We start from the raw sequence: 26,389 nt of genomic DNA on the forward strand, positions 1-26,389 counted from the left end.
AAGGAACATCCACAAGGGGAGTGACTTTAGCAACTCTCACTAGGAAAGAATGATTGAGCCAGGCACATCTTACAGCCTCACCATCATTTTGCTGCAGATCAATTAGCCAGCTAGAGGAAGCCACATCAAGCCCCCAGATTTCATTACTTGGAAATATGTGTTTCGGGACTGGGTAGGAGTAGAAAGTGGACAGTGGTTGGGGGCTTTGTTGACATCCACCGTGGAGGAAGTTTGCAGCTGCCCATCTCAGCTTCGCAATCTGTTCTTTCAAAGCAAACTTAAGGTACATCCAAGGAGTCCGTAGTGCAGGTTTCTGAGCTCTTGCCTTATGTGGACCTCTCTGTCTTTTATTATTTGAACATGTAAAGTAGAAGCTTTTATCCCAAACCTGTAAGTTCTGTCACCTTTTTCTAAATAGCAGAGATAATGTCCGTGGAGCCCCCAAAGAGGCATCTGTATAGGAATAGAATAATCAAAAGGATGAAGCGATTCAAGCGGCGGGCACCCCATTCTTCCCCTTATCTCATGTTGCCACCTCCTTCCCTCAGGAAAACTGGCTTTTCAAATGCTGCAAATCTCAGTAGGAAATTGCTGAAGATTCCAGAAGGAAGTTTCATAGGGTCTGCCCTGTGCTTGGTCACCTTGCTGCCGGAAGGGACACCTGCTGTTGGGAAGAATGACAGCTCATATAAAAAGAGAAAGAAACAGCAGGGGCAAGCATCCCTGGACAGGCTGCCCAGAAACTTCCTGGGAGAGTAGGAAGGGTTCTGCCTAGACCCACCAGGCTTGGGTTGTGGCAGTATCACCCACCTCCTGTGGAGACGTGTAGGGGAATTGCTCACCAGGAAAGGAAGATTGAACGTACCTCACAGAGTCACCAGCTTACTCTAAAGAACTGGCTCTGTGGGGGGTCTGGCAAAAGCCATAGACTCAGGGGGAAATGTATGTTATGAGGCTGGGGAGATGGCTTAGTCAGTAGGAGTCTTTGTCTTAGGGTTACTGCTGCTGCGATGAAACACCACGGCCAAAAAAGCAAGTTGGGGAGGAAAGGGTTTATTGGCCTTACACTTCCACATTGTAGTCCATCACTGAAGGAAGTCAGGACAGGAACAAGCATTTACTATAAGGAATTGGTATGCATGATCATGGGTGCTCAGAGATTCCACAATCTTTTTCTGCAAGCTTGAGTTTCAAGATACTCAGAGGTATAGCTTCAGTTAGGTTTGATGGCCTGAGAACCAGAGAACCAATGATACAAGCTTTCAGCACGTCGAAACCCTAACAGCCAGGTCTTCTGATGATGTCAATTCCAGTCAGAAGGCAGAAAAGGTAAGACTTATAAGTCAACTCTTCAGAGCAGAGAAATTCTGCCCACCTTAGTCTTTGGTGGTTTTATTCTGACCTCCAGTGGGTGAGCTGTGGCCCACTTATCCTGGAGACAGTTTTCTGCTTTACCTAATCCACTGCCCAAAACATGTCTTTTCTAAAAACCTTCACATACATGCTCAGAAATGACTAACCATATGTATGGGCACCTTGCAACCTAGCCAAGTTGACATGAAATTATCACAAGCACCCATTTGTGAGAGAGCCCTAAGGGACCCTAGAGGAGAACACCAGCTGATTGGAGTCTGTGTATAAACTATTACATTCTGGTCAATGTGTGCTCTGGTCCTATCCCTCAGCGTTCAGTAGCCATATCTTAGTTTCTGTTTCTTTGCTGTGAAGAGACACTATGATCACGGCAACTCTTAAATTCTCCTCCTCTGAGATGTCTTGAGTGAGCCCCCGACAGTTCCAATAACTCTTAGCACATTTGTCTTCCATGTTCCTACTAGTATGGCCCATTGAGCAGCGCTTAAAGCATTCCACTGCTTTCTTAACCCAAAGTACCTAAGCGCAAATTCCACCAAACAAACACATGATCTGGTCTACCATATCAATACCCCAGTCCCTGGTACTAACTTCTGTCTTAGTTAAGGCTTCTATTGCTGTGAAGAGATAACACGACCATGGCAATTCTTACAAAGAAAACATTTAATTGAGGTGGTGGCTTACAGTTTCAGAGGTTCGGTCCATTGTTATCCTGAAGGGGAGCATGGCATCATGCAGGCAGACATGGTGCTGGAGCTGGCTACATCTTGCAGGCTACAGGAAGTTGACTGACTGTCACACTGAGGGAAGCTTGAGAAAAAGGGACCTCAAAGCCTGCCCCCGCAGTGACGCACTTCCTCCAACAAGGCCACACCTCCTAGTTGTGACACTCTTTTGGGGAGCATTTTCTTTCAAACCACCACAAGCTGTTTCTCATTTTTTGGAAATGGAAGAAATTGATTTGCTGGAGTGCTTGTGATTATTGCCAGGTTTTGTAAAAGGAAACATGTTGCATCTGTGTTTCAGAAGGACACAATGACCAGAATCACCCAAATGCCACGTTTTCCGTTTTGCTTCAACTGGTACCAGCAGCACTTTCCTATGGACAAGGACTAGTGTCATGGGACCGTGATGTACAAATCCCCATCAAAGTGATGGAAATGGGGTTACTCTGCCCTCCATGCTTTAATTTCAAATTCATGTACCCTATATATCAAGGACGCAGCATCATATAAAGAGTATTGCTTTATAATATACAGGAGATGCTGGAAAACAATGCTCAATTACCACAAGGTATCATTTCTAAGTAGACATTGACTAAGATTCCTTTACCAGTGGCGCTGAGGTCATGGCATCAGGTGTGAGTACTTGCTCTGCAAACATGAGAACCTAAGTTCAAATCCCTAGCACTGACATAAAAGGTCAGACATAAAAAGCGTGGATATAACCCCCACATTGGGAGGGGTGGAGACAGGTTGAGAGCTCACTAGCCAGTTAGTCTAGACGAAATGGAGAACATCAGGTTCAGTGAGAGACTATATCTCAAGGCAATAAGGTAGACAGCCATAAAGGAAGACACTGGATGGACATGATGTTCTGCTCTGGCCTCCACAAGTGTGCATAGGCATGTGCACGCACCACACACAGACATATAGACACTTACACAGACACAGACAAACACACATATGCACACACGCATGGACACACACACATGCACCACACACAGACATACAGACACTGACACAGACACACAGACACACAGACACACAGACACACACACGCACACTCTCACGGGCATGGACACAGACACAGACAAACACACATATGTACACACATACGGACATGCATACATGCACCACACACAGACACATACAAGGGCACAGACACACATGCACACATAGATATACAGACACACACACACAGACAAGGACACAGACACACACAAACACACACACACACACACACACACACACACACACACACACACACACACACACTTACTCCCTTTCCCTGCTGACTATCTGGATGTGCTAGGAAAAGCAGATTCCTGGTTTTTTGCTCACTGTTAACTCTTCTTTGCTATAATAGAAAAAGAGTTTTGGTCCAATGAAATACAAATCAGAAGTCTTGTCAGTGGAATCCCCCAGAGTGACTCTAGCTAAGGACTTAAAGGCAAGAACAGCTAACTCAGAGAACTTACCCTGTTGGAGGAGGGGATGGTAGGGAGAAGGTGGAGGGATCGGGAGGAGGGATGAGAGGGGGATCTGTGGTTGGTATATAAAATGAATAAAAAACAAAACAAAACAAAAAAAAAAGAGAACAGCAAACTCAAATGGCCTGCATCCATTTAAACTGATGGCTTTTCCTTCTAGGGTAGAAGAGATCTCATGATGTCAAGTTGCTAAAAGCGGTTGTTTCTCCTGCAGGGATGGTACCACACTGACATCACCCAGTGGGAGGATTCCGTTTTGTCTTTTCTGTTTAGTCATTGATCAATGGAAATAAATATGTCATCTTTGCTGAGTGGGAAATTGAACCCTTTATTGCATGGACATACCTACTGTATCAAGACCCAGACAGCCAGTCAAAGAGCGGGTGTTGGTCATTTCCTGGGTTCTTTTATTGCTTGATTGCCAGTGCCTCCTCTATGGTGGAAACTCTTAGGAAACTGGTAATAGTGATGCTAAGATCTTCATTTCTTTGTGTCCACACACACACACACACACACACACACACACACACACACACACACCTTTCCAGAGCCTTGTGTCTGATTTTTATGTGTCTTTACTTCTGCATTCCCAACCATTAGCTAAGCTATTGCCAAGAGTCTGTCTGTCGGTCTATCCCCAGAGCTCTGTCCATTGGGAGGATTTCCCCTTATCAGTGTATTGCAGAGCACTAGGTGGGTACAGTCCGGCTGTTAGCCATTTGAGATTTCAACCATACACAAAGCTCAGCCTATCTCCCCTCCCCCAGCTTATCATCAGGGATCCCTCAAGCATCCAAATGTATGCGCTAGTGGAAACACACCACTGTAGCAATAGGGGGATAAATTAGAGTCTGAATTACCTACTCATGCAGCAGACTGTGTCCTATGGGCCTATTTGTTTCTAATCTTGTATATACCGCTTGTCTTAGAAATAGTCAATAGGTTCACCAACGAGTCTACTGTACTTTAAAATTTGGTGAGTGATTGAACCTAATTTATGATAGAATGTCTGGTCATATGGTCATTTGGTATCCCATGGTCAATCTAAGTAAGTCCCACTGGATTCCATGGAAACAGAAAACAGGAAAATTAGCATAGTTCTGGGCAAAATCATAAATACACATTTTGTCTATGCCATGTGAATATAGACTTGTTGTACTTCTTCATACCATGGAAGAGGACATATTTGGAATGTGAGAGGCTATGTAAAATATCCAAGGCTGCGTTAATATACCCTTGCAAAGATTCTACACTCAACACAGCAGTTGCAATTGGGGTTACTATTATTTGAATCAGCAAAGATTCATGTATATGTCTTTTCAGTAACATGCAACTACCATTCTCTAGGATCCTTTAAGTTTTTGTAGGTACCAAATTGGTGCGATGAATGAGGATATAGTAGGAATCACCATTCTGACATTGTTCAGGTTTTAAAGTAGGGGTTTGTTCAATTTATTCTAGAATGCTTTTGATTTACTGTTTTGGTAGAGATGTGGAGGTTGGAGGGAGAAAGGTTTCAGAAGCTTGCTCTTGGTCTACTTGACTATAGCAGTTCTTATTCCACCATCCGGGGATCCCTGTTATATTTTGGTTGACTGATGAGCATGTGATTTTCCATTACTCAATCAAGGACTGAAGAAATTATCAGAGGTGTATCTGTGAACTGTGTGGCTTCACCATGAACAAATGTACAGCATGGACATAGTAGGAACCTTTCTCTAAGAACAAGACCTTGAGAACTAACTCTCTGGGTCCCAGATATCAGTGTCAACTTTAGGCTTGTGCCCAACAGTTCTCTACGTATTCAGGCCATCTTCTTTCCCTCAGTAGATGGTCACCTGAGGAAATGGCCAAGAGCTTTTTTGAGCAATCATGGGACAGTTACTTCTAGGTTTATATTCTCTAACATTTGAAGGGATTTTCCATCAAAGACCTTTATGGTTAGGGTCTAGAAGCTGAGTACTGTATCTTGATTTTTCATTCAATGACTGGTTCAGCCTCTTGATCATCAATATCCTTGATTGATTTGATTATGTACAGAGAGTAATACTTATTGGCCACCCATTTGTCTCTTCTAGGAGACCTCCAGGCATGAGCAACTTCCTATCTCTTGAAATAACTTACTTCATCATTAAACATCAACTCTGTGAAAACTCTTTCTTATGCACCAGAAATATGTTTCTTGTAATTTCTACTCATGTGGGATTTTTTTTAATGTATAGGAAGGGAAGGTAACTGCCATGCAAGTCTTTCTTATTTTTCTCATGAAGACTATTCCCATTTGCTTTTGGATAATCTCAGAAATTGGCCTTCAAATTCACTAAAGAAGTCAGAATGCTAATTAATCTTAGGTTATCTGGAAGGGAAAGAGAACACATGTGCTCCATGGAGATTGGGTAGAATAATAAAACAATAACCACCAGCCAGCCAGCCACATAGATAACACACACGTGTTTACCACGTGACAGGTCCCATGCAAAGCACTTGACTCAAATTATTCTCATGACGAGCATTCATTTATGCCAGAAATATTTATTAAGCACCTAAGTCATTCTAGAAACTGGGGATACAGCAGTAAAGAATACAAAAAAAAAAAAAACCCTGCCCATATAGAGCTTACATTCTAGAGGTGAGAATGTGGAAACAGGCAATAAATAAGATAGTCAAGTGCTCTGTATAGAATGTTAGGTGTTGTGTGTTAAGGAAAATAATAGCATAAGGAAAGAAAATAGAAAATGGAAAATGTGGTTTGTGGTTTAGATACTGTGTTCAAAGGAGGCCTAGCTAATGGGTAACTTGAGAAAGACCTGAAGGAGGTATAAAGGTGACCTTGTGGATAAATGGGAACTGTCCCAAGGAGAATGAACAGTAAGGGCAGAGACCCTGAGGTAGTATTATTATCTCTGTTGTATGCACGACCTGCCTAACAGCCTACTGCTTGAGGGTGGAGCCAGGATTCAAACTCAGGTCTGCTCAACTGTAGACCTTGTTATTGACCATTGAGCTGTCTAATGACAGAATGTGACATTTGACAGTGTAGAAGTGCTCTATGTCACCAATGACGACACAAGATCCTGGATGAGGGAAGCACTTGCTCAGATGGATAATGGTTGAGCTGAGACTAGCACGTGGTCACTTCTGGTCCATCATCTCTGCCTGCAGAATCTAGACATTTGTCTTCTGGCTAAAACTAGTTTCCAAACCAATCAATGGGCTTGGTAAAACTTTATGAACAGATTTTTCTGATAGGCATTTTAGAGTTCTATTTGAGCTTAGCTGCACTAAATGATGTCTTTGAGCTCTGACTTCTCTCCCTGGCAGGTGTGGGTTAATAACAAAGCATAGACTATAGAGTTAGGTATATCTAAACCTGAAAATAGTCTCTATGCTTTTCTATCTATGTGGCCTTGGGCAAATGGCTAAATATCTCTGACTTTCAATAGCATCATCCACTGGAAGATAGGAATGCCTCTTGGAGGTGTGGTAGGGATTAGACAAAATAATACATGTGCAGCACCTCCCATGGTGACTGGCACATGGGGGATGCTATACTTGCAACCATGTTCTCTCCCCTGTGTGATTAGTTGTCTTGTCACATGCATAACTCTTACTTTTTAAATGTATTACATTTTGGGGGGGAGTTGAGAGGTTACCTTATATATCTAGCTACTCACCACATTTTATATTATATGGTGGTACACAGGAAATGCTTAAGCGTGATGATTCGGTTGCTGGATTAGTGGAGAAGAGAAAGAATAGTGATTATTGCTTTGGGAGTCTTGTCGATCCATTCCTCATCTAGTTGCAACATCTGCGAGCTCCCTGCTCACCAGGCTTGTTTCTTCTGATGTCAGTGGCCAGCAGACACCTCTTACTTCTGAGCAAGTCAATATGTATTATTTTGGAAGATGGGCCACTCTTCAGGCAGAGGAAGACTTTTTTTGTTGTTCAGTAAAGAGAAGAGGGGCAGCTGTCACCATGAACATCAGTAGGTTCTTGACAGATCCTGGGAAGAAGACAAAACTCCACTTTAGTTCACAACTTTAACATCTTCCACCCGGCTCGTTCATCAGAACTGCTATCAAAGAGTCAAATTGACCAATTTCCATTTTTATTTCTTTTCCCCACCCTCTGGCAAGATCTCAGTGAGCAGCTAACCAGCTGAAAATAAGAAGAGAAGAGAAAGGCCTGGACTTCGATGACTCCAGAGATGGCTCATCAGTCGCCAAAAATTGAAGTTAGTTTTTCATTCATGTGATGTAGAAAAAAATCTCTACTATAAATATTAGCAAGAGTTCAAAGGAGTAACTTGTTTAGAATGTCATTTATTTTAAAGAAAAAAGTAATTTATTTTTACAGCATCCCCCTACATTATCTTGCTTAATCCTCATGACAATTCTAAGAAATAATTGTTATTGTCCATGTCTTAGAGATGAAGTGCAAATGGATCCTAAAGGCATCAACTTGTTCCAGATGACACAGCTGATGAGTCTCAAGACCAGGATACTATCTAGACACTCTTGAATCCAAAACCACGCCCCTCAACTTTGTTGTCTGCCTCCATAACTAAAAAAGATGGACGACAAACGCTTTCCCCTGATCCTCTCACAGGTTAGTGAAGGTTTGACAAGGGAGACCACATAAGTGTCTTCTTTTCCCTAGTGAATCATGTATAGAACCCCATACTAATGCAAAAACATCGAAGAAAACTTTCCAACTTTCCCCCAAGAGTTAATAGTGTATCTAAGAATTAATGTTTGTCTCTACATAGGTGAGAAGACTATGAAACTTGACCCCTTGACAATATGAAGGATCAGGGTGATGTCTGGACTCTTGTTTTGTGGTATAGGATCAAGAAAAACAAAGAATGTTCAGCACAGTTTGGAAGAGTATCATCAACTGTAACTTCTGAACTCAAACACTGGTTAAGTTTAGCTTAACATGCTTTTATGTATTTTTTAAAATAAACCAAACTACTAAATTATTAACTGTGTATATGTGGGCGACTATCAGGAGGACTTTATAGACAGTGAACACCATTGGGATGGTAGGATTATAATGACATGTCCACCCTTTTATGCTATGGTTATATAGTATTTATATCAACAGATATAAAGTGATAATTATGTGACTTTATTGGAGACCCTTGTAAGTACCCATTTGCCCAGAGCAAGGAGATTTCTTTCCATCAAATTCCCAGTCTGACAATTGATTAAATTGATACTGGAGAAAGACAGATTTCTTCTGAGAGAGAGGCACTAACAATGTTACTTCAATGATGTATTGATGGAAGGCGTTGGGTCTCCTGGAGGTAGCACACTTGCACTCGAAGATGGATGGCTCAGCTTTGCCTCGTACTCATAATGCATGTAGATGTGGAACCAGAGGCTTGGGTTCTGCTTCCTCAGTACAGCTTCTCCAGTAACTTTTTTTTTTTTTATTTTACAGGGGTGAGAGTTTTTAATAATCAAATACCCTGGTAAATATCCTAATTCATTCGCCTTTGGAAATTCTTATTTAGCCTATTCATGCCATTTTTTCCTTGGGATGCTAGAGTTTGAGGGACAGACAATTGACTTCTTTGTGCATGAAGAGACTGACGCTTGGAGAAGTAGCTTTCAAAGTTCAAGTTCACAGCAAAGCACACACTATAGATTTCTTAGTGAGAATCACGCACTACCCTACAAGACAAGCATGCCTGTTCTCGATATTGCTGCTCTTCTTTGTTGTTCTATACAGTACATTGGTTTATTAGAAAGTACTCTAGCCTGTGTTATTGGGGACTCTGAATATACTTGGAATACAGTGTTTTCATTCTCAATAGTGAAAGACACTAAAATGTATGAAGCGACACATGGACACTATTTCTAAAGAAACTTACAACTCACTTGTTTTCTCATGGGAGGACATTTTCCTAGGATTTGAAAGCCTGTGATGGGGTCAGTAGAAAAAGGAGCCAGAGAATGAAAGGCATGAGGGCAGGTTTTGCTGGTTCCCCTTGTGGACTCTCAGGGGCATTCCTTAGAGCTGTCTTCACTTCCTTGGAGGGATAACATGTGGGTGTCACGCCCGGGCAGCACCATTATTGGAACTTGGTGATGCTATGAAACTCCAGATCTGCTGATTATTATTTGTGTGGTTTTTAGAAATCACTTGATGTTTCCAGGTCTGTAGCTTCATCTTGTCAAGGAAGTGAGTTGAACTTCAAACTCTTGAAGTCCTTGGGGCTGCACAAGGATAATTAATTTAGGCTCAAGAGAGTGCACCATGGGCAGTTAGCTCACAGACTTTAGGAAACCTGGATAACCTGTGTTGGAAAGTGAAATGGAGCCAGGACAGGTTGTTGTGAGGGTTTGAGAGGGGTGGAACTGCTGATAGAAGGGCCAAAGTGCAGGTGGCGGTATCACTGGTGTACTAGCTATATCAGAGAGAACGAATTCCCTTCCATTCTCTATCTTTATATCTCCCTACTCAAGCCCAGGGTCCTAGGACACTGACTCCTGGACCTAGTGTAAGTCTGTATGACCACCTTACCTAGAAGACCACAGACAACTTACTTTGCAGCCTCACAAACACAGCACTCAGTAGTGGGAAGGCTAAGTAATCAGGTAGATGCTCAGTGGGCATCTAGCTGTTTCCCCTAGACCGCACCCTCCCACCCCACCCCCACCCATCTCCCTCTTCCCTTTCTCTTCCTACCTTCTCCTTATGGCTCTTCCAATCATCAATTGGCTTTCATATTTTGGGGAGGCTATGTTTTAGCACATTAGGGAAGGTTCCAGTCCCCATTTCCCTCCACACCTTCAGAAGGATTAGGATCATAGTGGGAAGAGAATGAGACCAGTTGCCCTGGCTACAGCTGGGGACCAGAAAGCCAGAAAGCAGCAGTATTCCTAAGGACCAGAGCCATTGGAGCAGATGGCTCATAGAACAGTCCACTGAAGCCCCCCAGGTACTGCTGCTAGTCTGAGGGGTTTCCTTTCACAGTGATCCCATTAACACATTTTCTTGGCTTTCTCTTTATGGCTGCTGGGACAAGAGGCTTTTTTTCCATTTCCAAACTGTCCTTATCAGTAATGCAACAATAGCTAATTTAATTAGCTGACCTGAATGGTGGCCAGCTTGGGCTAATTTGGTTTTGATAGTGCTCCTTGGCACATGCAGAACTGATAAGCATATTTCTCTCCAGATGAACAGTGGGGCTTGGGAGCAGCGTGTGAATGAGGATAGCTCTCCCAAAGCCCCTCATATACCTGGGGGACACAGTGCTTGACCAAAGGCAAGTTATTCTGAAGTCAGTATTCCCCGCAAGGACCTGTCAAATGTGTCAGCTGAAAGAGATAAAATAGACAACCAGGAAATTGCAAAGGCAAAGTGCCCAGGATGAGGGTGTTGGGACAAAAATATTCCCCTTAGCAGAAAGAATGCTTGGCTGGGAGGTCTGGATCGGAGCCATGGACTGACCTTCCCTCTTTCACTCCAGTTCTGTGGGTCACCCACCTGATGCATCATGTGATCACTGGGCACTTCCTTCACAGCTATGTCTCAGCACATCAGTGCAGTGTAGATAAGAGGATGGGCAGACAGACAGACAAACACACACACACACACACACACACACACACACACACACACACACACACACCATCTCAATGGAGAGTGCATTGAAAATGAACTGAGCTGAGTATTCTGAAAGTATGCATTCTCTGGTTCTCTTTGGTAGGAACGAAACACCGTTACTCATTGTGTCTCTAGGTCCTAATATGATATGTATACACAGAAGGTACTTATCATATACTTAGTGACTTAAGGATATAGGAAAAGGGATATGGGGGCACATGGAGGGACAATTTCAGGCATGGGGAAATCAATATGCAACTAAGTAGCATAAAACAAACTCACAACCCTCTCTATCCTCCCAAAAGAAAAAACTCAGAAAACAATTGTTTTGTAAGCCCAGTGAGACCCCATTGGAGCCTCATTTTCGAGTGGTCACCGTGGAGACAGCTTCTGGGTTAGGGATAGGCATGCGTTCACTTCTCCTTTCAGTTCTAGGACCCCATCTACAGCAGAGCCCTGCAGACTGTGCATGCTGCCAAAGTCTCTGTGAGTTCATAGGTGCCTTGGTGCTCCTGTGTTCAGAGGGCAATGTTTCCTTGCTGTCCTCTGTCCCTTTGGGTTCTTACAATCCTAGCAGTAGATGGCCAACACAAAATGAACTCAATGACATCTTTGGAAGTCCTTTGTCTCATAATGATTTGTAATGGATTTTTTTTTAACTGTATAGGTCCTTTGCATATATATCACGGCTTCCCGTTTTGTGTTTTTAAGGGATTCCCGTGGGTATGAATGTTAGTGTCTCTGTGTCTTTATGTGTTTCTTGTGCTTTTTCTTTGGATCTTTTTCTTCTATTTGCTTGTTTATTTTGTGCTCTTTTGGTTTGTTTGGTTTTATTTTATCTTATCTTTATTATTATTCTTTAGATGCCTGTTTGTTTTCTAAGAGAGAGAGAAAGGGTGTGGATTTGGATGGGACCTGGGGAGGTGGGGGAAGGTCTTGAAGGAGTTAGGGGAGGGGAAAACAATCAGAATATATTGTATGAAAAAAATTCTATTTTCAATGAAAGAAAAATAGGAAAAAAGACACAGTAGTTATGTGAGGCTTAATTTTTTAGCACATCAAAAGCTCTTTTGTCCCACTGGGGCTTCTGTCTACCATTTCCCAGCTGTGTTCTTCCTAAGTAAAGGTCACACCAGGTAGTCTTTTGAGTTTGCTTTGAAGTGCTTTTCCCTTTTTGGAATTGCATTTTAATAGCACACAGATGAGCATGCACTTAATCACCTGGGTTAAATGGTGTATGATTAAAATTAGTAGGTTTGGAAACCTTTCCAATAGGATTGGTCTATGTGAGAATAGTTCAGTGGGCCTTCTGATTCTGCTGTAGGGTCATGTTTAACAATGTGTTAATCATCTATTATCATTCCACACGCTTTCCCTGGGTGAACTCACCCACTCTGTGGCATCAGCATCCTATGTGCTGAAAATTCACAAGTCTTTGTCTTCAACCCTGAACTTCTCCCTAGATCAGTTGTGCAGAAATGTAACTGCTGTTGGAGGTTTCCACCTGGATCTTCTATTACAGCCTAAGCCAGGACACCAAGAACTGTCCCTATTACCTGTTTACAGAAATCTATTCGTCTAATTCACTGCTTTTGTGAATAGCCTCACCCGACCTGCTTCCCTTCATGCCTGCTTCTAGGCAGTCACCTAGTCTATTGATTCTGCCAATATGTCTTTTGAATCCAGGTTATTCTTAACAATGCAATGACTTTATTTATATCTTTTATCCCCTAGCCCTCCAATCTCAACAGAAATTTCTCAGAGTCAGAGATCTCCTGCCCATGTCAGACAAATAAGAAGTGCTCAGTTTTAAGAACTGAAGTAGCATATCCCTGCCTTTGTTTAATCAAATTCAAAATCTTTAGTGAATATCAAGTACTTTGCTGAATACACATATATAGATGGGTTTTCTTACTCTAGTTTATCTCAATTTTTATTTTAGTAGCAAAATCAAATGCTGTTCATGTATAGATCGTATGCTATGCAGTTTACCCAGTTCACAGATAAAAACCAAACAGACACACAAGAAAACCAAGCCTCTGAGAGTTTAAGAAACTTCCCTTAGTACACAGATCACACAGATCACAAATGACAGAAGTTGAATTTGGAGTCTGGATTGGGTTCAATGTAAACACTATGTAAGATACATACTAACTATTCAAAGTTCTTATCTCTGTAAATAAAGAAAAAGCAAAATACTCATATGAATCTCAAGGTAATGGCACTGAGTGAAAAGGGCCAGACAATAAGGATTGCATGCTGTGAGATTCTATGTAGACAAAATTTTAGAAAATGCAAGCTAGATGTGGTAATCAAAACAAGCAGGTCAATGGTTGCCTAGGGAAAGCGGACAAGGTCGAAAGACCATATTGGTGGTCACAGGTTCAATTTCTTGGTTGTGGTGACAGTTGTCTATAAATGTCAAAACTCATCAAACTGTACTCTTGAACTATGCCATTCAGTGTTTCGCTTATGGCAACAAAGGTGTCAGCAAACAAACACACAGACAACTGAGTTCTATTCATACCTTTAAAATCTTACATGTTAAACAAAGGGTAAGTAATCATTAAGAGCATAACCCAGTGATGGGTGAAGGGAAAACAAATCCCCAGGTACTTAGATCTCAGAGTCAACAGGTAGTAGAACAAGGTCATCACACAGTTAAAAGTCCCAGGATTTATGGACCTACCTGGTTCTCCCCTCCTTTTTCTTGCACTTGGGAGGAATATGGCAAGGTACATAACAAAACTCTGTTTTCAGCTAAGAAGCAATACCATGTGAATCAAGGGCTGTTGTAAGGACTGAAATAATGCACATAGTCCACTGATGAAATGTTGTGCTCATGTCTATGCCTACATCAACATCTGCTAAATGGAAGCCTTGAATCTGTGCACTGGGCTGTGGCGTGTGTGTGTGTGTGTGTGTGTGTGTGTGTGTGTGTGTGTGTGTGTTAAGTCTGGCAGGGTTGAGAAGGAGCAGTCATTACGTGTAGTTCCACAGAAACATGTCACTCATCACACAAATGCTTTTTCTGAAAGGTACCAGCACCTGGGGGCAGGGACAGATCACTGGGTCTGGCTTCTACTGATTCCTGGGGACGTTCCCCCTCCATGTCCTCCCCGGGCAAGCAGAATGCAAACAGCAGCTCCTTCACTAGTCTCTGCCTTTCTACAGAAAATAGCAATGCTTTCCGCTTTATTCCATTCCTCTATTACCTTAATGTGCTGGCCTGGAGGATGAATGAGATAATAAACACGGAGCACCGAGTGAGCACAGTGTCTGGGTCACAGGAGGCGCTCAATAAATGTTAATTCCCTGCCCCCAGCCTGGTATAGATTAGCCCTGACTTCTCAGAAATGCAAATCCCTGTGCGCTCACCTAGGTCTCCTTTCAATATCTCTGCATAGGAGCCATTTACTACCCCTTAAAGCTGGGCCAGAATCCCTCTCCTCTGCTAATTGTCCCGCAGAGACCAGGGGAAGAGAAGGCAGCCACTCCGGAAAAGGCCCAAGCCTCCTAGCAGAGGAGTCTGTGTGTGTTATTGAGCTCCATGAGCGTGGACCTCATTCGTCTTCACAGACATTGCTGCGCCATCCATTTTAAATGACATAAAAGTCGACCCGTTTATCAAGATCAGCATACTACTGTATTATTATGATTATTTAGCATTTACATAACACTCTATTTGCAGAGTGCTTAATAATAATTTATTTATTACTTCATCTAACTATGCACTAATGGAAAATTCAAGAGGTTGTTTTGAGTTCACTGACCTCGACTCTGGAGACACCTCAGGCCATTTTCAATTGCTGCCCAAATGCCTGCTGTAAAATGTTTTAATGAAAACCATTTGATATATGTACATGTATATGTGGATATATATATATATATATATATATATATATATATATATATATATATATGTGTGTGTGTGTGTGTGTGTGTGTGTGTGTGTGTGTGGTGTGTGTGTGTGTGTATATATATTTATATATACACACATATTCCCAGATGGGTACACACACATATATATTAATACATTTAATATTTATACAAGTGCGTGTTTGTATTTTTCCATTTTGGGCATTTTACTGTGTTAAAAACAATACTTTTACTTTACAATGGAGAAAAATAAGCATTACTATTACTAAGAAGTCACTGGAAATACATATATCCAGAACTTCCATAAAATGGACACAAGATTCAGTTCTTATTGTGTAGAAGACATGGAAACCATGCATGCATTCTTCGTGTCCCACTTCTGGAAGCGTTTATAACTGGGCAAAGCTGAAGCAGGGGGGTTAAGAATTTAAAGCCAGCCTGATAGACATACTAAGACTCTGTCTCAAAAACAAACAAAAAAGTTCACAGGCCGGCTTAGAGTCCTGTGGGTGGCTGAGGGTCTCTGCCAGTTAGCTCTTTCGAGGCCCACCTCAGGCAGTGACTGAGCATGGCAGTGGTGTGCAGTGACTTTCTGCCCACTGTAGAGTTCAATTGGAAGAGCATTTTGCTGCAGAGCTGGGTATAGGATTGGTAGAGACTTTCTCGGGCCCCCATTTCTATTGGACAGAGTCTTTGCCCCCTCACGCTTCTTTCATCCTTTTCCTTCAAAGCTATAAAAAAAAAAATCTCTGTACGTTTTTTCCAGTCCTGACTTAACTCCAGAGCCAGCCAGCTTCCCCAGCCACTGGGCTCCCCAAGCCCATCCCGAAGCCTAGCCATGCCATGTTAGGCTAATCTCTCTGTAGATTGTTATCCATCAACATACCAATGGGAGGTGGCTTTGATGCTTTCCAATCTTTTCCCCTCCCTCATTCTACACCTGTGAATTTATAGGGAAGGGATTCACTACAAGTCTGGATCTTTAGCCTTCATACAAAATGGTTTCATAAACACCTGATAAAATGCCCTTAAGAAAAGTGAATTTAAGGGCAGAGAGGATTTATTTTGTCATGAAGTTCAGGGCACAGTCTATCACCAAAGGTAGGTCAAGGAAGCAGGAGCTTGAGGATGCAGGGGGTCACATGACACCCACAGCCAAGATGCAGAGAGTGGTCAATGTTGGTGCTCAACATCCTCCTTTTTATGCAATCTAGGACCAAGCTCACGGAGGAAGGCTCTGAGGGGAAAGCTCATTGTGTCTGGTAGCCCCATTTCATACCCACGATGGTCTGCATTGATTTCACCCTGTTAAAATGTTATGAGCATGGACCGATATGGGAAAGTTGTCCAATAAGAAGCTTTCTGTATCCATAAAACATTCATACTCAACATTATATAATATTACAACGTAAGAAGTAAATGAATGATACAGCATTAATGCACTAATACCTAGGCACACATAAAAACATCAGTCAAAGCGGGGTGTCGGAGGAGAGAAACAGGAAGGAGAGGTCATAGTAATAGATGATGGAAACCCAATTACATTCAGAAAGAGTCTACCTCTTAAGTCCGATGGTCCCCACTGTTTATCTACCCATTTATATCCAATATGGGCAAAGGAATGCTTAAGTAAACCACTCCAACAGGGAACAGCCCTTGAGCAACACTTAGAAGCCTGGGGAATGGCAGCCCCTTGTTGGTGGCAATGTCTGTCTCCTGTGGAGGTCTTGTCTTTTTGCTTTTGTTTTTGTTTAGCCAAGAACAAGGCCAGAGACACAAGCTCTCTCCTGTCATGCCTCTATTCTCCGCCCCACTGGCTTTTTCTTTTTTTCTTAACTGTTATTTTCCAAACCATCTCCGGAAGAAATCTCATTTTTCTACGCTTCTTTTCCATTGTCCCACAGTGGTCTTGGATCAAAGACATCTGTGAGGATATAAACTATTAAGAAATGTAACTAGTATTTTTGGAAATAAAAGCCAGCAAGAACAAGAACTAATCACGGACAGGGTCATGCATAAGGTTGTTGGTAACTGACTGTGAGAGACACTTTCAAACCGGCTGAAATTCCAAAACACGATTCATAATCATTTGTGTGAAGTCTTAGGGGCCTAACTGTCGTTAATTAGGGGGGATATGTGACATGTTTAGGAGAACAATAATAGGAATACCTCAGACTTTCTTCTGTTTTATTGAGAGGCTGATTAACAGAATGTGTACCACACCCCTTGGGATGACAAACTGACAGGGTTCAGAGATCGTCTTAGGTAAGAAGTTAGGTTCCACTTCAATAACGACTTCAAAGCGTGACGTAGAATCATTTGTGACTTATAGAGGTCAGCATGAATTGACCCAAACAGACACATCCTGTTTGCATCACTTACTTCTCAGAAGGAAGATCTTAGTACAACACAGAATTTCTGATTCGATTTCTTCAAAATACTGAGCAAAATTCCTCTTGTTGTGGCTTGGGATCAAAGTAGGTAAGGAGAAAAATAACATGCCAATAAAGGGGAAGAGATCTGACCTCAGCCTGAAGTAGTCCACAGTGTTTGCCACAGGCACTGGCTCTGGGTGGTCCTGTCTAAAGCATGGTTGTGTGGACAGCAGCCTAGTATGGTGACATTGCACATCACCTTTGGGGCAGGCTCTGGGTGTCCAGCCTGACTCTCCTATGTATTTATGTGTCTCTAGATAAGTTCCTCAACTTTTCTGGGAATTTTCATGGATTTCAATTATATAAAATGGGCATCAACAGGACGTGATGGTATATTCCTGTAATGCCAATACTCAGGAGGCTAAGGCAACAGGATGTCCCGAAGTTCAAGGCCAGCCTGGTCTCCACAGAGACTTTCAGGCCATTCTGGGCTGCATAGAAAGGTTTTGTTTCAATGGAATGAATGAAAATAAATAACAAAAGACACCCCAGTGTCGTAGCACACATGTTAAAGAATTGGAATGGGCTACTATGCTGTGTGAAGTGTAGCATTTGGTCAGAGAAACAGTCAGGAAATAGTAGCCCTTCATTACACATTAAACACATTGTCTGAGAGTAATGAGCTAATATGTGGAATGCCAAAATCAGGCTTCAAAAGGGTCTCACTAGGCTGGACTCAAGGAGCAAATCGAATAGGGTGGCATTTAACAAGGATAAATGTAAAAGCAGTGCAATTAGATCTAACCGGCAAGTGGCACAAACGCCCGGTGGGGAGATGGGTATTATCAAGCGCACACCTGAGCAGCGGCTTGGGTGCATCACCGACTCTTTGCTAATTAAGGGTCAATGGTGTGACAAGTCCACCAAGAAGCAACGGCTACTTAGGTAACATAAAGCCTGTGTATTGTCTGGAACACTGGAATAAATAGTATCTGTGTCCTCGGCCATTCCCTAGGCCTCATATGTTATCAAGGGTGGTGATAAACAGGGTTAGGGTCAGGAAAGAGATGTAAATCCCATCTGAGCAAAACAGGAGGAGGTAAGAGAAGCCCATGAAGGCTCTGGACCTGTGTTCACAAACATCTGAAAAGCAGTATGTACATGAAGGATAAAAATCCTTGTAGCAAATGTCTAGCTCCTTCTCTGCTTCAAACTGCTCAGGAGAGAAGAATGGGTGTTTGCTGCTCACTATATGAAGAACATTCCTTCAGCCATTAGCACTGTCCCCAAGTAGGGAGACAGTGAATTAATTTCCCATCTCTGGGAAGACCCACGTAGAGGCTGTGGAATCACCTGCCAAGGATGCTGTACGCTGACTACGCTCTCTCCTAGAGCAAGACTCAGTCTTCTTGCCATAGAAGTCATGTGCATAAATACATTTTTTCCCTGGTGAGAAGGTTCATAGCTCTCTTCAGATCCTTTATAGGACCTCACATTCTACCCCCGCCCCAACACATCCCTCTCCAAAAAGATGAAGATGAATTGAGTTGGAGCAATCTTTGTTCAACGTGTTAAACACTATTTGCTGCTGGGCCAGGGAGCGGGGAATGCAGAGCAGAATGGGAGATATTGTCTCTGTCCTGGTAAAGGGGAAACTTGAATCTGATGCATCCTGTTACACAAACGTATGCAAAGTTCCTTAACTGCTGTGATAGTGTTGTACGATAGAATGATACACCATGGAGACAGTACTCTCTTCCTCCCTTCAGCTTGGGGGTTGAGGACTCTGCCAGGCGGCAAAGGACTTGGGCAGTTTTCTCTGTCCTCTGAAGGTGGTATACCTCAGGGTCCCCAAGGACTCCCAGGGGATGAGACAACAAAGCACTAGACATGTAAGCCCCTACCAAAGCTCTGGGAAGTCTTCATCTTTGGTCCTGACCCCTCTAAGACCCTACGCCGCCTGTCTCTCATTGGGTAGGTGTATGTACTAAAATATCCTAAAATGAGATTCTGTGGAAGCTTCAGGAAAAGGCCTTCACTTAGTTCATGAAAACCCACATCAGCAGCTGCTTGTGCCTGCGTGCACACCCACATTAAACTGCCAAGCTGCTTTACATTTATTTACCCTCCATGTACTGCCTGTTTATTGGGCCAATAAATTGGAGGCAGTAATATCCACTCATCAAAACCCTACCTGACTTACAGGGCCTGGCTGTCACCTCACACTCTCCAGACGTCTCCCCAGGTGCTCTGCAATTCTCTGAACAGCTGCATCTACTGTGTACACATCTTATTAGGCACCAACTGTTTACCACTTTGGATGTTACTTCTCTGGATTCTCGTACTTAGCTGAATGCTTCTAGTTTTAGATTAAGTGAGGTCTTGCCGGAGGAGGTCATTAATTCCTGCTGACTGGGTGGAGCCAAGCCCATGACTGACTTTCACTGTGAGGTTTAGAGGCTTGTGAGCCAGTTATCAAATAGGGAATCATATACCTATCCTTGGGTCTTTTAGAGAAAACGGTTAAAGGCAGATAGAGCCAAATTCAGGAAGGCAGTCTGCCTTTTCCTGGCCTGTGGATTATTCCAGTCTCCCTGGCAAGCAGAGCAGAAAGAGGGTGATGGATCCCATGGGTTTTTAAACCATAGACTTGGAATTATGGCTTTTAGGTTTTTCCATGGCCTAATGGCTCCATGAAACACTACTGTTAACTGTCCTGGAACATTATTTTTTCTTCTTTCTTGCTTCCTTTTCTTTCGGGGGTTGGGGGTTGGGTTTTTGAGACAGAGTCTCACTGTGTAGCCCTGGCTGTTCTGAAATTAGCTATATGGGCCAAACCAGCCTTGAACTCACAGAGATCAGAGATCTGTCTGCCTCTTCCTCCCATGTGCTGGGGATTACATGTAAATACCATCACACCCAGCTTGTTCCAGAGTGTGCAGCCGAAGGGGTAAACAGTTGGTGCCTAAAAAAAGGCATACATGGTAGATGCAGCTGTTCAGAGAATAGCTTATTCTCCAAGATCAGAGCACCTGCGGAGCCGTCTGGAGAATGTGGGGTGACAGCCAGGCCCTGGAAGTCGGGAAGGGTTTTAATGAGTAGATATTACTGTCTCTACAACTGAACTCAAATTCTGGGGCTGAACATGGTGTGGCATCCTTACGTTATGCCAGAGACACAGGCACAGACCTTCAGACTGTCAGAGGCCCTCTTGCCAATGGTCAGGAGAACCTTCCACCAGTCAGTCAGACACGTGGGGAACACTGACTTAGATGAGGAAATGGAGTAGGAGTTGGACAAGATTGAAATCTCTAGCTGCTTTGAATGTGTACTATCTCCAGTCACCTGAGTCGGAGCGCTGTATGTGGTTCTTAGAGGGATCAAAAGATCTGAGTAGAAACTCACACCTGCCTCCCTAGGTGACGCATCCTGTTCTCCAGCTGGGTGTCACCTGGACATGGGCCGGGCTCACAGATTATGAGCAAGTGTCTGGGCATGACCCAGGTCGTCTCTGAGGGTTTCTCTTTTAGTCCAAGACAAGATATATGTATGAGGGACCAAAAAGCCCAAGCAGAGAGAATTTCTTCACATCACTGACCCCAATCCAGGCATTCCCCACCCTCAGAATGCTAGGTCTTCCTGCCCCTTCCATTGTGTGTATACTCTTGTTTGCAAATCAGCCAGGCTCCCAAGGTCATGGAAATCTAGGTCTCTTCTCTCCTCCTTTCCTCCGTGTCGGGTTCTTGTGGCTGATGCAACCGTCTGAACTCGGGTGCAGATTCTAACTCAGAGCGGGGAAGCCGCCAGAAGCCCGCCACTTTCACTGTGAAGCCTGCTTCCTCAACCCCTCACCGCCTCTCCCACCCACTGGCAAGATGCAAGCCACACCAGCTGGGTCAGGATCCTTCACTATGCGGCCGCTGCCACTTACGGCTGCTCAGAAACCCAAGGCGGCACCAGAGGAACAAAGGACATCTCAACGTGGACACTGGCTATAAAATACGGCCATTTAGAAATCACCTCGGACTCTGGCTCTGCCAGAAACCATTAGCCATTTTCTTTAGCTAGTACTGTACCTGTCTGGAAATCTCCAGTTGGCTAGGAGTTGTTCCATTCTTTCTCTCGCCCTGTTTTCTCTTCCTACCACACGAAACGCTCAGCCCCACCTGAGACCTAACATTTGTCTGTTTTGAGAATAGATGAGTATTTATTAGAATGAAGCAGCTGGGAGCCCCGTGATATTTAGACGGGCATTAGGAGGAATGTATGAGAAGAAGATAATGCTGGGTCTTTTTGTCTGTAAGCCAGTCTGGGCTTAGTTACTGGGGGGATTTCTTGGGTCTCCTGTGAGAACCAGATACAGTTAATTTCCTGCAAAGGCTGCGGGCTGGGCCGCGCTGATATTGCAGTGTTATTTAGAATAGAAAGGTCAGGCCTGAGATTGAATAATCATTGACAAGAAATCCACAGGGCATAGGAAGCAGTTGGTGAGCAGTCACTGACTTACTTCTCCCTCCTCCCCTTCCCTTCCTTCCTGGGTATCTGTTGATTCTTGGGTTTGTTTAATATTCTTTTTGCAACTATTTCCCAAATGTGTAGCTGGTAGGAATAGTGTGTTGAGACAAAGAGGGACAGCTTCCAGGCCATCAATGGAGATGGGACATTCAGTCTTATAGACTGGGTGTATCTATTCTGGGCCATTGGCCTTGGGCACCTGTGTACGAATTTGCAGACCATATATGGTGATTTTTTTCCTTCTCAACAATTTAAAATACTCTGTCACTGAATAGAGTATGGTACCTGAGCTATCCTCTATGCAGCCCAGTTTTAAAGCCTGCCCTGAGTTTGGAGCCAAATATTGGACTTTAAGAAGCATGGAGGAGAATCAGATGAACAGAACATCTGCTGTGTCAGGCCCGGGCTGGGTCCTTGGCACACAGTAGTTCGTGAATCCTGGCACTCATGTGAGCCCTGCTTTACTGATGGGGAAGTGCCTGAGAAGGCACAGAGAAGTTGGATAGCTCGCTCAAGACTTCTCAGTTCCTGCACAGCGGAGTGAAGATGTGAGAGCTGGGGATCTCCAGGCACTCAGCTCATTCTGCGCCTCGGGTTTCCCGCTCTCACTGGGGCCTTTCTCCAGTGCTGTTCTCTTTCCCTGCAATCCAGCCACTCTATGGGGTTTCTTGGAAGCCCATGTTTTTATTTCATACAAGACTTTCTCTCTTGCAAAACAATATCATTAGCCATTGTATCAGAAGGCCGGTCCTACAAATTAGATGGTGTAAATTTACATCCAGTTTGTGAAGACTATGGACGGGCTAAGGGAAAGTTGGCATCACTTTTGAATCTCAGATGTCACATAATTTACTTGTTTTGAAACTCCATTTATTTTAAGTTTGGCCTTGGTAAGAGGAGCAGGAGTTTGAGGCCAGACTGGGCTATACAGCAAGTTCAAGGTTAGCCTGGGCTACACAGTAAGATTCCCCCGCCCCCCCCCCCCCCCCCCCGCCAAAAAAAAGAAGGCTGGGCTGGGCATGGGTAGCTCACACCAATAATCCTAGCACCTGGGAGGTTGAGGCAGGAGGAGTGTCATGAATTTAAGGTCAGTCTGAATTACAGAATGAGAGTCTGTCTTAAAACACACACACACACACACACACACACACACACACACACACACACTCTCTCTCTCTCTCTCTCTCTCTCTCTCTCATACTCATATTCACACATACACACACTCCAAACAAAAAGAGTAAAAAACATAAATATGAATACACACAACAAAATAAAGTTAGGTACTGGATCCTCAAATTTAGAGATCATTTTACTTAATTTGGGAATGGTATGGGTACAAATCATCAAACAATCAGCAAGTCTTCCATCTGTCAGGAATTGTGAATGGGCACCTAGATTATGGTCAAAGTCATTCTAAGGATCATGACTGAAGCCAGGTAAGTGACAGAGCACATGACTCTGAGAATAAGGAAAGGTCAAGGGTTATAAGGTCAGGGTCAGAATGCTGTGTCTGGGTAGCTCGTAACCTCGGCAAGGATGTCATCAAGTAATGCCATCCTGAGGTGACTTCTTGGCACAATGGCTTTGACACACACCAGCCTGTCTGTTGCTGTACCATGTAATCGGCATGCTCTGACATCTGGTGACACTTCCCATGCTTTCCATGACTCTGTGCCTGGTCATAAGGAGGATCTTGGATAACAGGTTGGGGCCATAGGGAGAAAGGATAGTGGACTTGACTCCTGTCATCCTTAGCTGACAGGGACAGAATAGCAAAATTAGGTTACCTAGGCTTCTGCTTTATGCAAATGCAGCTTCTAAATTGAGACACAGTGTGATGATCCCTGTTACCAAGTCATCTATAGCAGTGAGTACAAACATTGGTTTGGTGTTAACTTTTTTTTTTTCTAACGCAGCGTAACTGTTTAAAGGCCATGATCCAGTGGCTGCTACTTAGATAGAACCTTGGAGTCCCAAGTTTGACCTCCAGACTGAATTCTGTGCCTGCGTCTTTGTCATGAAGCTACAGAGTGCAGAGGGGTCCACTGGCTTTGGGAGTTTATCTGTTGGAAAGCTCCAAGTTGGTCAGTGTGAGAAGACGGCTGCCATCATCTCTTTGTTCCTTTCTCAGCTCCAACTCTCACTCCCAGCAAGAATGCCTTTGCCAATGCAGCTGGGCTTGGTGGGTTCCAGACGTGAGAGTAAGACCTGGTACTCAGAGCAGGAGCCTGTATGCCCAGGAAGAGGTCATAGGCCTCAACAGTCAGCAGCTCGGACACCGAAACCAGACTCTCAGCTCCTCTGCTTTCTTACTTTGTGCCTTCCCGAAAGTTGCTCAACTTCCCTGAGTTTCCCTTTGAAATGAGCAGAACCACAGCACCTACTTAAAGCTGTTGAGAACACGAAAGAAGTGAGTAAGCAGAAAACTTGAAAACTCGGCCTATTTCACTACAAGCACATTGATGTGAACACGTATCCTGCCTTCCTAAGCAGTTGTACCTGAACAGCACCCTGCGGGTGCCAAGACCTCTGGTATGCGCGCGAATTAATTAGGAGGCAACAGGTTCCTGACTTTGGTTGCTCAAGACCTGGATGACATTCTATAAGCCAGCCTTGAAATGAGCCTTTGGGCTGTTCTAGGGCCACATGAACTGACTCTGACTCTAAATGCATTTATTGCACACCCCAAGGAGCTGGACACTTCCTTCTGCAATTTGCTCTACAGTCCCTGTGCCTGGGTTTTATTTCTTGCAGGAAGGGAATTGTGATACCTGCTCTTTCGGGTTCATGCAACAGTTGTGATGCTCCAAAGGAATATGTCAGTACAACCTTTGAAATGCTAGACACATCTGTGGTACCGATATTCTAACCATGACAAGTGTCACCTGGGTAGGTTGGTGGCCCTGCTGTCAGATGGCAATCCCCCCAGTACAGAGTGACTGCAGATGAGAAGGATGACCTCGAGAAGACAATCACTATGGCACCATCTGGCGCCCTCTTTGCATTTGATTTATCAGTGCACGCCTCTCCCTGTGCGATCCCATAAAGGCAGGCTGTGCGACACCTTTACTGTCGGGCACAACGTGGAGCAGCATGATCTCATGCATGCAGGGACAAGGTGTGGAGGCTCACCTCTGCCTCCCTCCACAGGCTTCCAGGCTGTGCCTGTCAACAGGTGCTGCTCAGGAACCACTGGTCATTCTAGCTGTGTCGTCAAAGGTAGGGATGAGTCAGAGCAGGAACAGGATAGCCAAAGTTCAGCCAGGTGGGATGTGTCTCCACGGCCTCTCATTTCCCCCACTTCCAGTTTGCTCTGGTGCCTGCCATCCCTTAAGTTTATAGGTATCATTACCTGTGAAAAATCTGTTCCATCTGAAGACAGCTCGGGTTGGGGATGGGTGGCAGATTGCAATTTAATGACCAGATTAAAATATGCTAAAGCAAACAAATAAATAAATAAAAAGCCCAGCAGCCCGGAGCGCCACAATTCATTCTGTGGGCAAGAGAGCCTGGGGCTCCAGGGACCGGATTGTAATTCACCCCATCGGCAGGTTTAGTAGGCTGTTACTGTATGACCACGAGGGGAAACAACTCTCTGAGAAAGATTTACACAGACTGCCACTGGAGGCTGAAGGGCTAGGGGCCAGGAGCCAAGGCCTTGGGAAACATACGGGGCCTGGTGCTAACCATGGGAAACCACGAGTTCTAAACTGACCCATCCAACAACAGATGTCCACACTCCCTTCCTCTTCTGAGTTCTCCCTGATACCTCTGCTGCTAACCAGGATCCAGTCACTCCTCCCCATGGCAAATGAACCCAAGGTCATGCTGCTGCTTATCAAAATGGAGGCCCAGTTTTCTGTTTCTGTCTCATAACAGATCAGCCTCTTTTCTAAGGGTAGAGGAAGGATGGCATTCTTTTGCTATTCTTAATTTCAGGGGCAACGTCACTACTCAATAAGCAAATGAGTGAATGAGCAGTGTGGGTCAGGATCTGTGTGACTCACAGGAGTCACAGCCTGCTGGCATCTAATAGGAATTGGTTCTAGGATCCGAGCAGATACCAAAATCCAAGAATATACTTTAAAAAACAGTATAGTATTCTCATGTAACTTGCATACATCTTACTATACTTTTAATCATTTCTGGATAACTTATAGTATTTACTACAGTGTAAAAGCTGCTGGACCGATGGCCATTTTGTATTATTTTTAATTGTGTGTCTGTCTGTCTTTTTGTGTGAGCGTATCTGCACATGCATGCAGGTGTCTGTGGAAGTCAGAGGCATCGGCTCTCCTGGAGCTGTAATTACAGGTGATTTCATGAGCTGCCTCATGTAGCTGTCGGGAAGTCAGCTCTTCTGGAAGAGCAATACTCACTTGTAACCCTAGAGCCATCTCTCCAGCCCCAATAT

General features: G+C 43.8%; 1 protein-coding gene across 2 annotated transcripts in view; it reads right to left on the reverse strand.

Annotated features, from left to right (window-relative positions):
• Positions 1-6,098: 6,098 nt before the first annotated feature.
• Positions 6,099-26,389, reverse strand: part of Pbx1 (PBX homeobox 1) — a 313,516-nt gene continuing 293,225 nt past the window's right edge. For both annotated transcript variants that reach the window (XM_052737516.1, XM_052737513.1), the window contains one exon: positions 6,099-7,592. Coding sequence is in view for 1 of the 2 variants with exons in the window: in XM_052737513.1 (XP_052593473.1) it covers positions 7,572-7,592 (21 nt within the window). In the remaining variant the exon portion in view is untranslated. The remainder of the gene's footprint in view (positions 7,593-26,389) is intronic.

The sequence above is a fragment of the Peromyscus californicus genome, unplaced genomic scaffold (assembly GCF_007827085.1).
Source record: "Peromyscus californicus insignis strain IS unplaced genomic scaffold, ASM782708v3 Scaffold_14__1_contigs__length_90479793_seg_2, whole genome shotgun sequence".
Classification (NCBI taxonomy): Eukaryota; Metazoa; Chordata; class Mammalia; order Rodentia; family Cricetidae; genus Peromyscus; species Peromyscus californicus.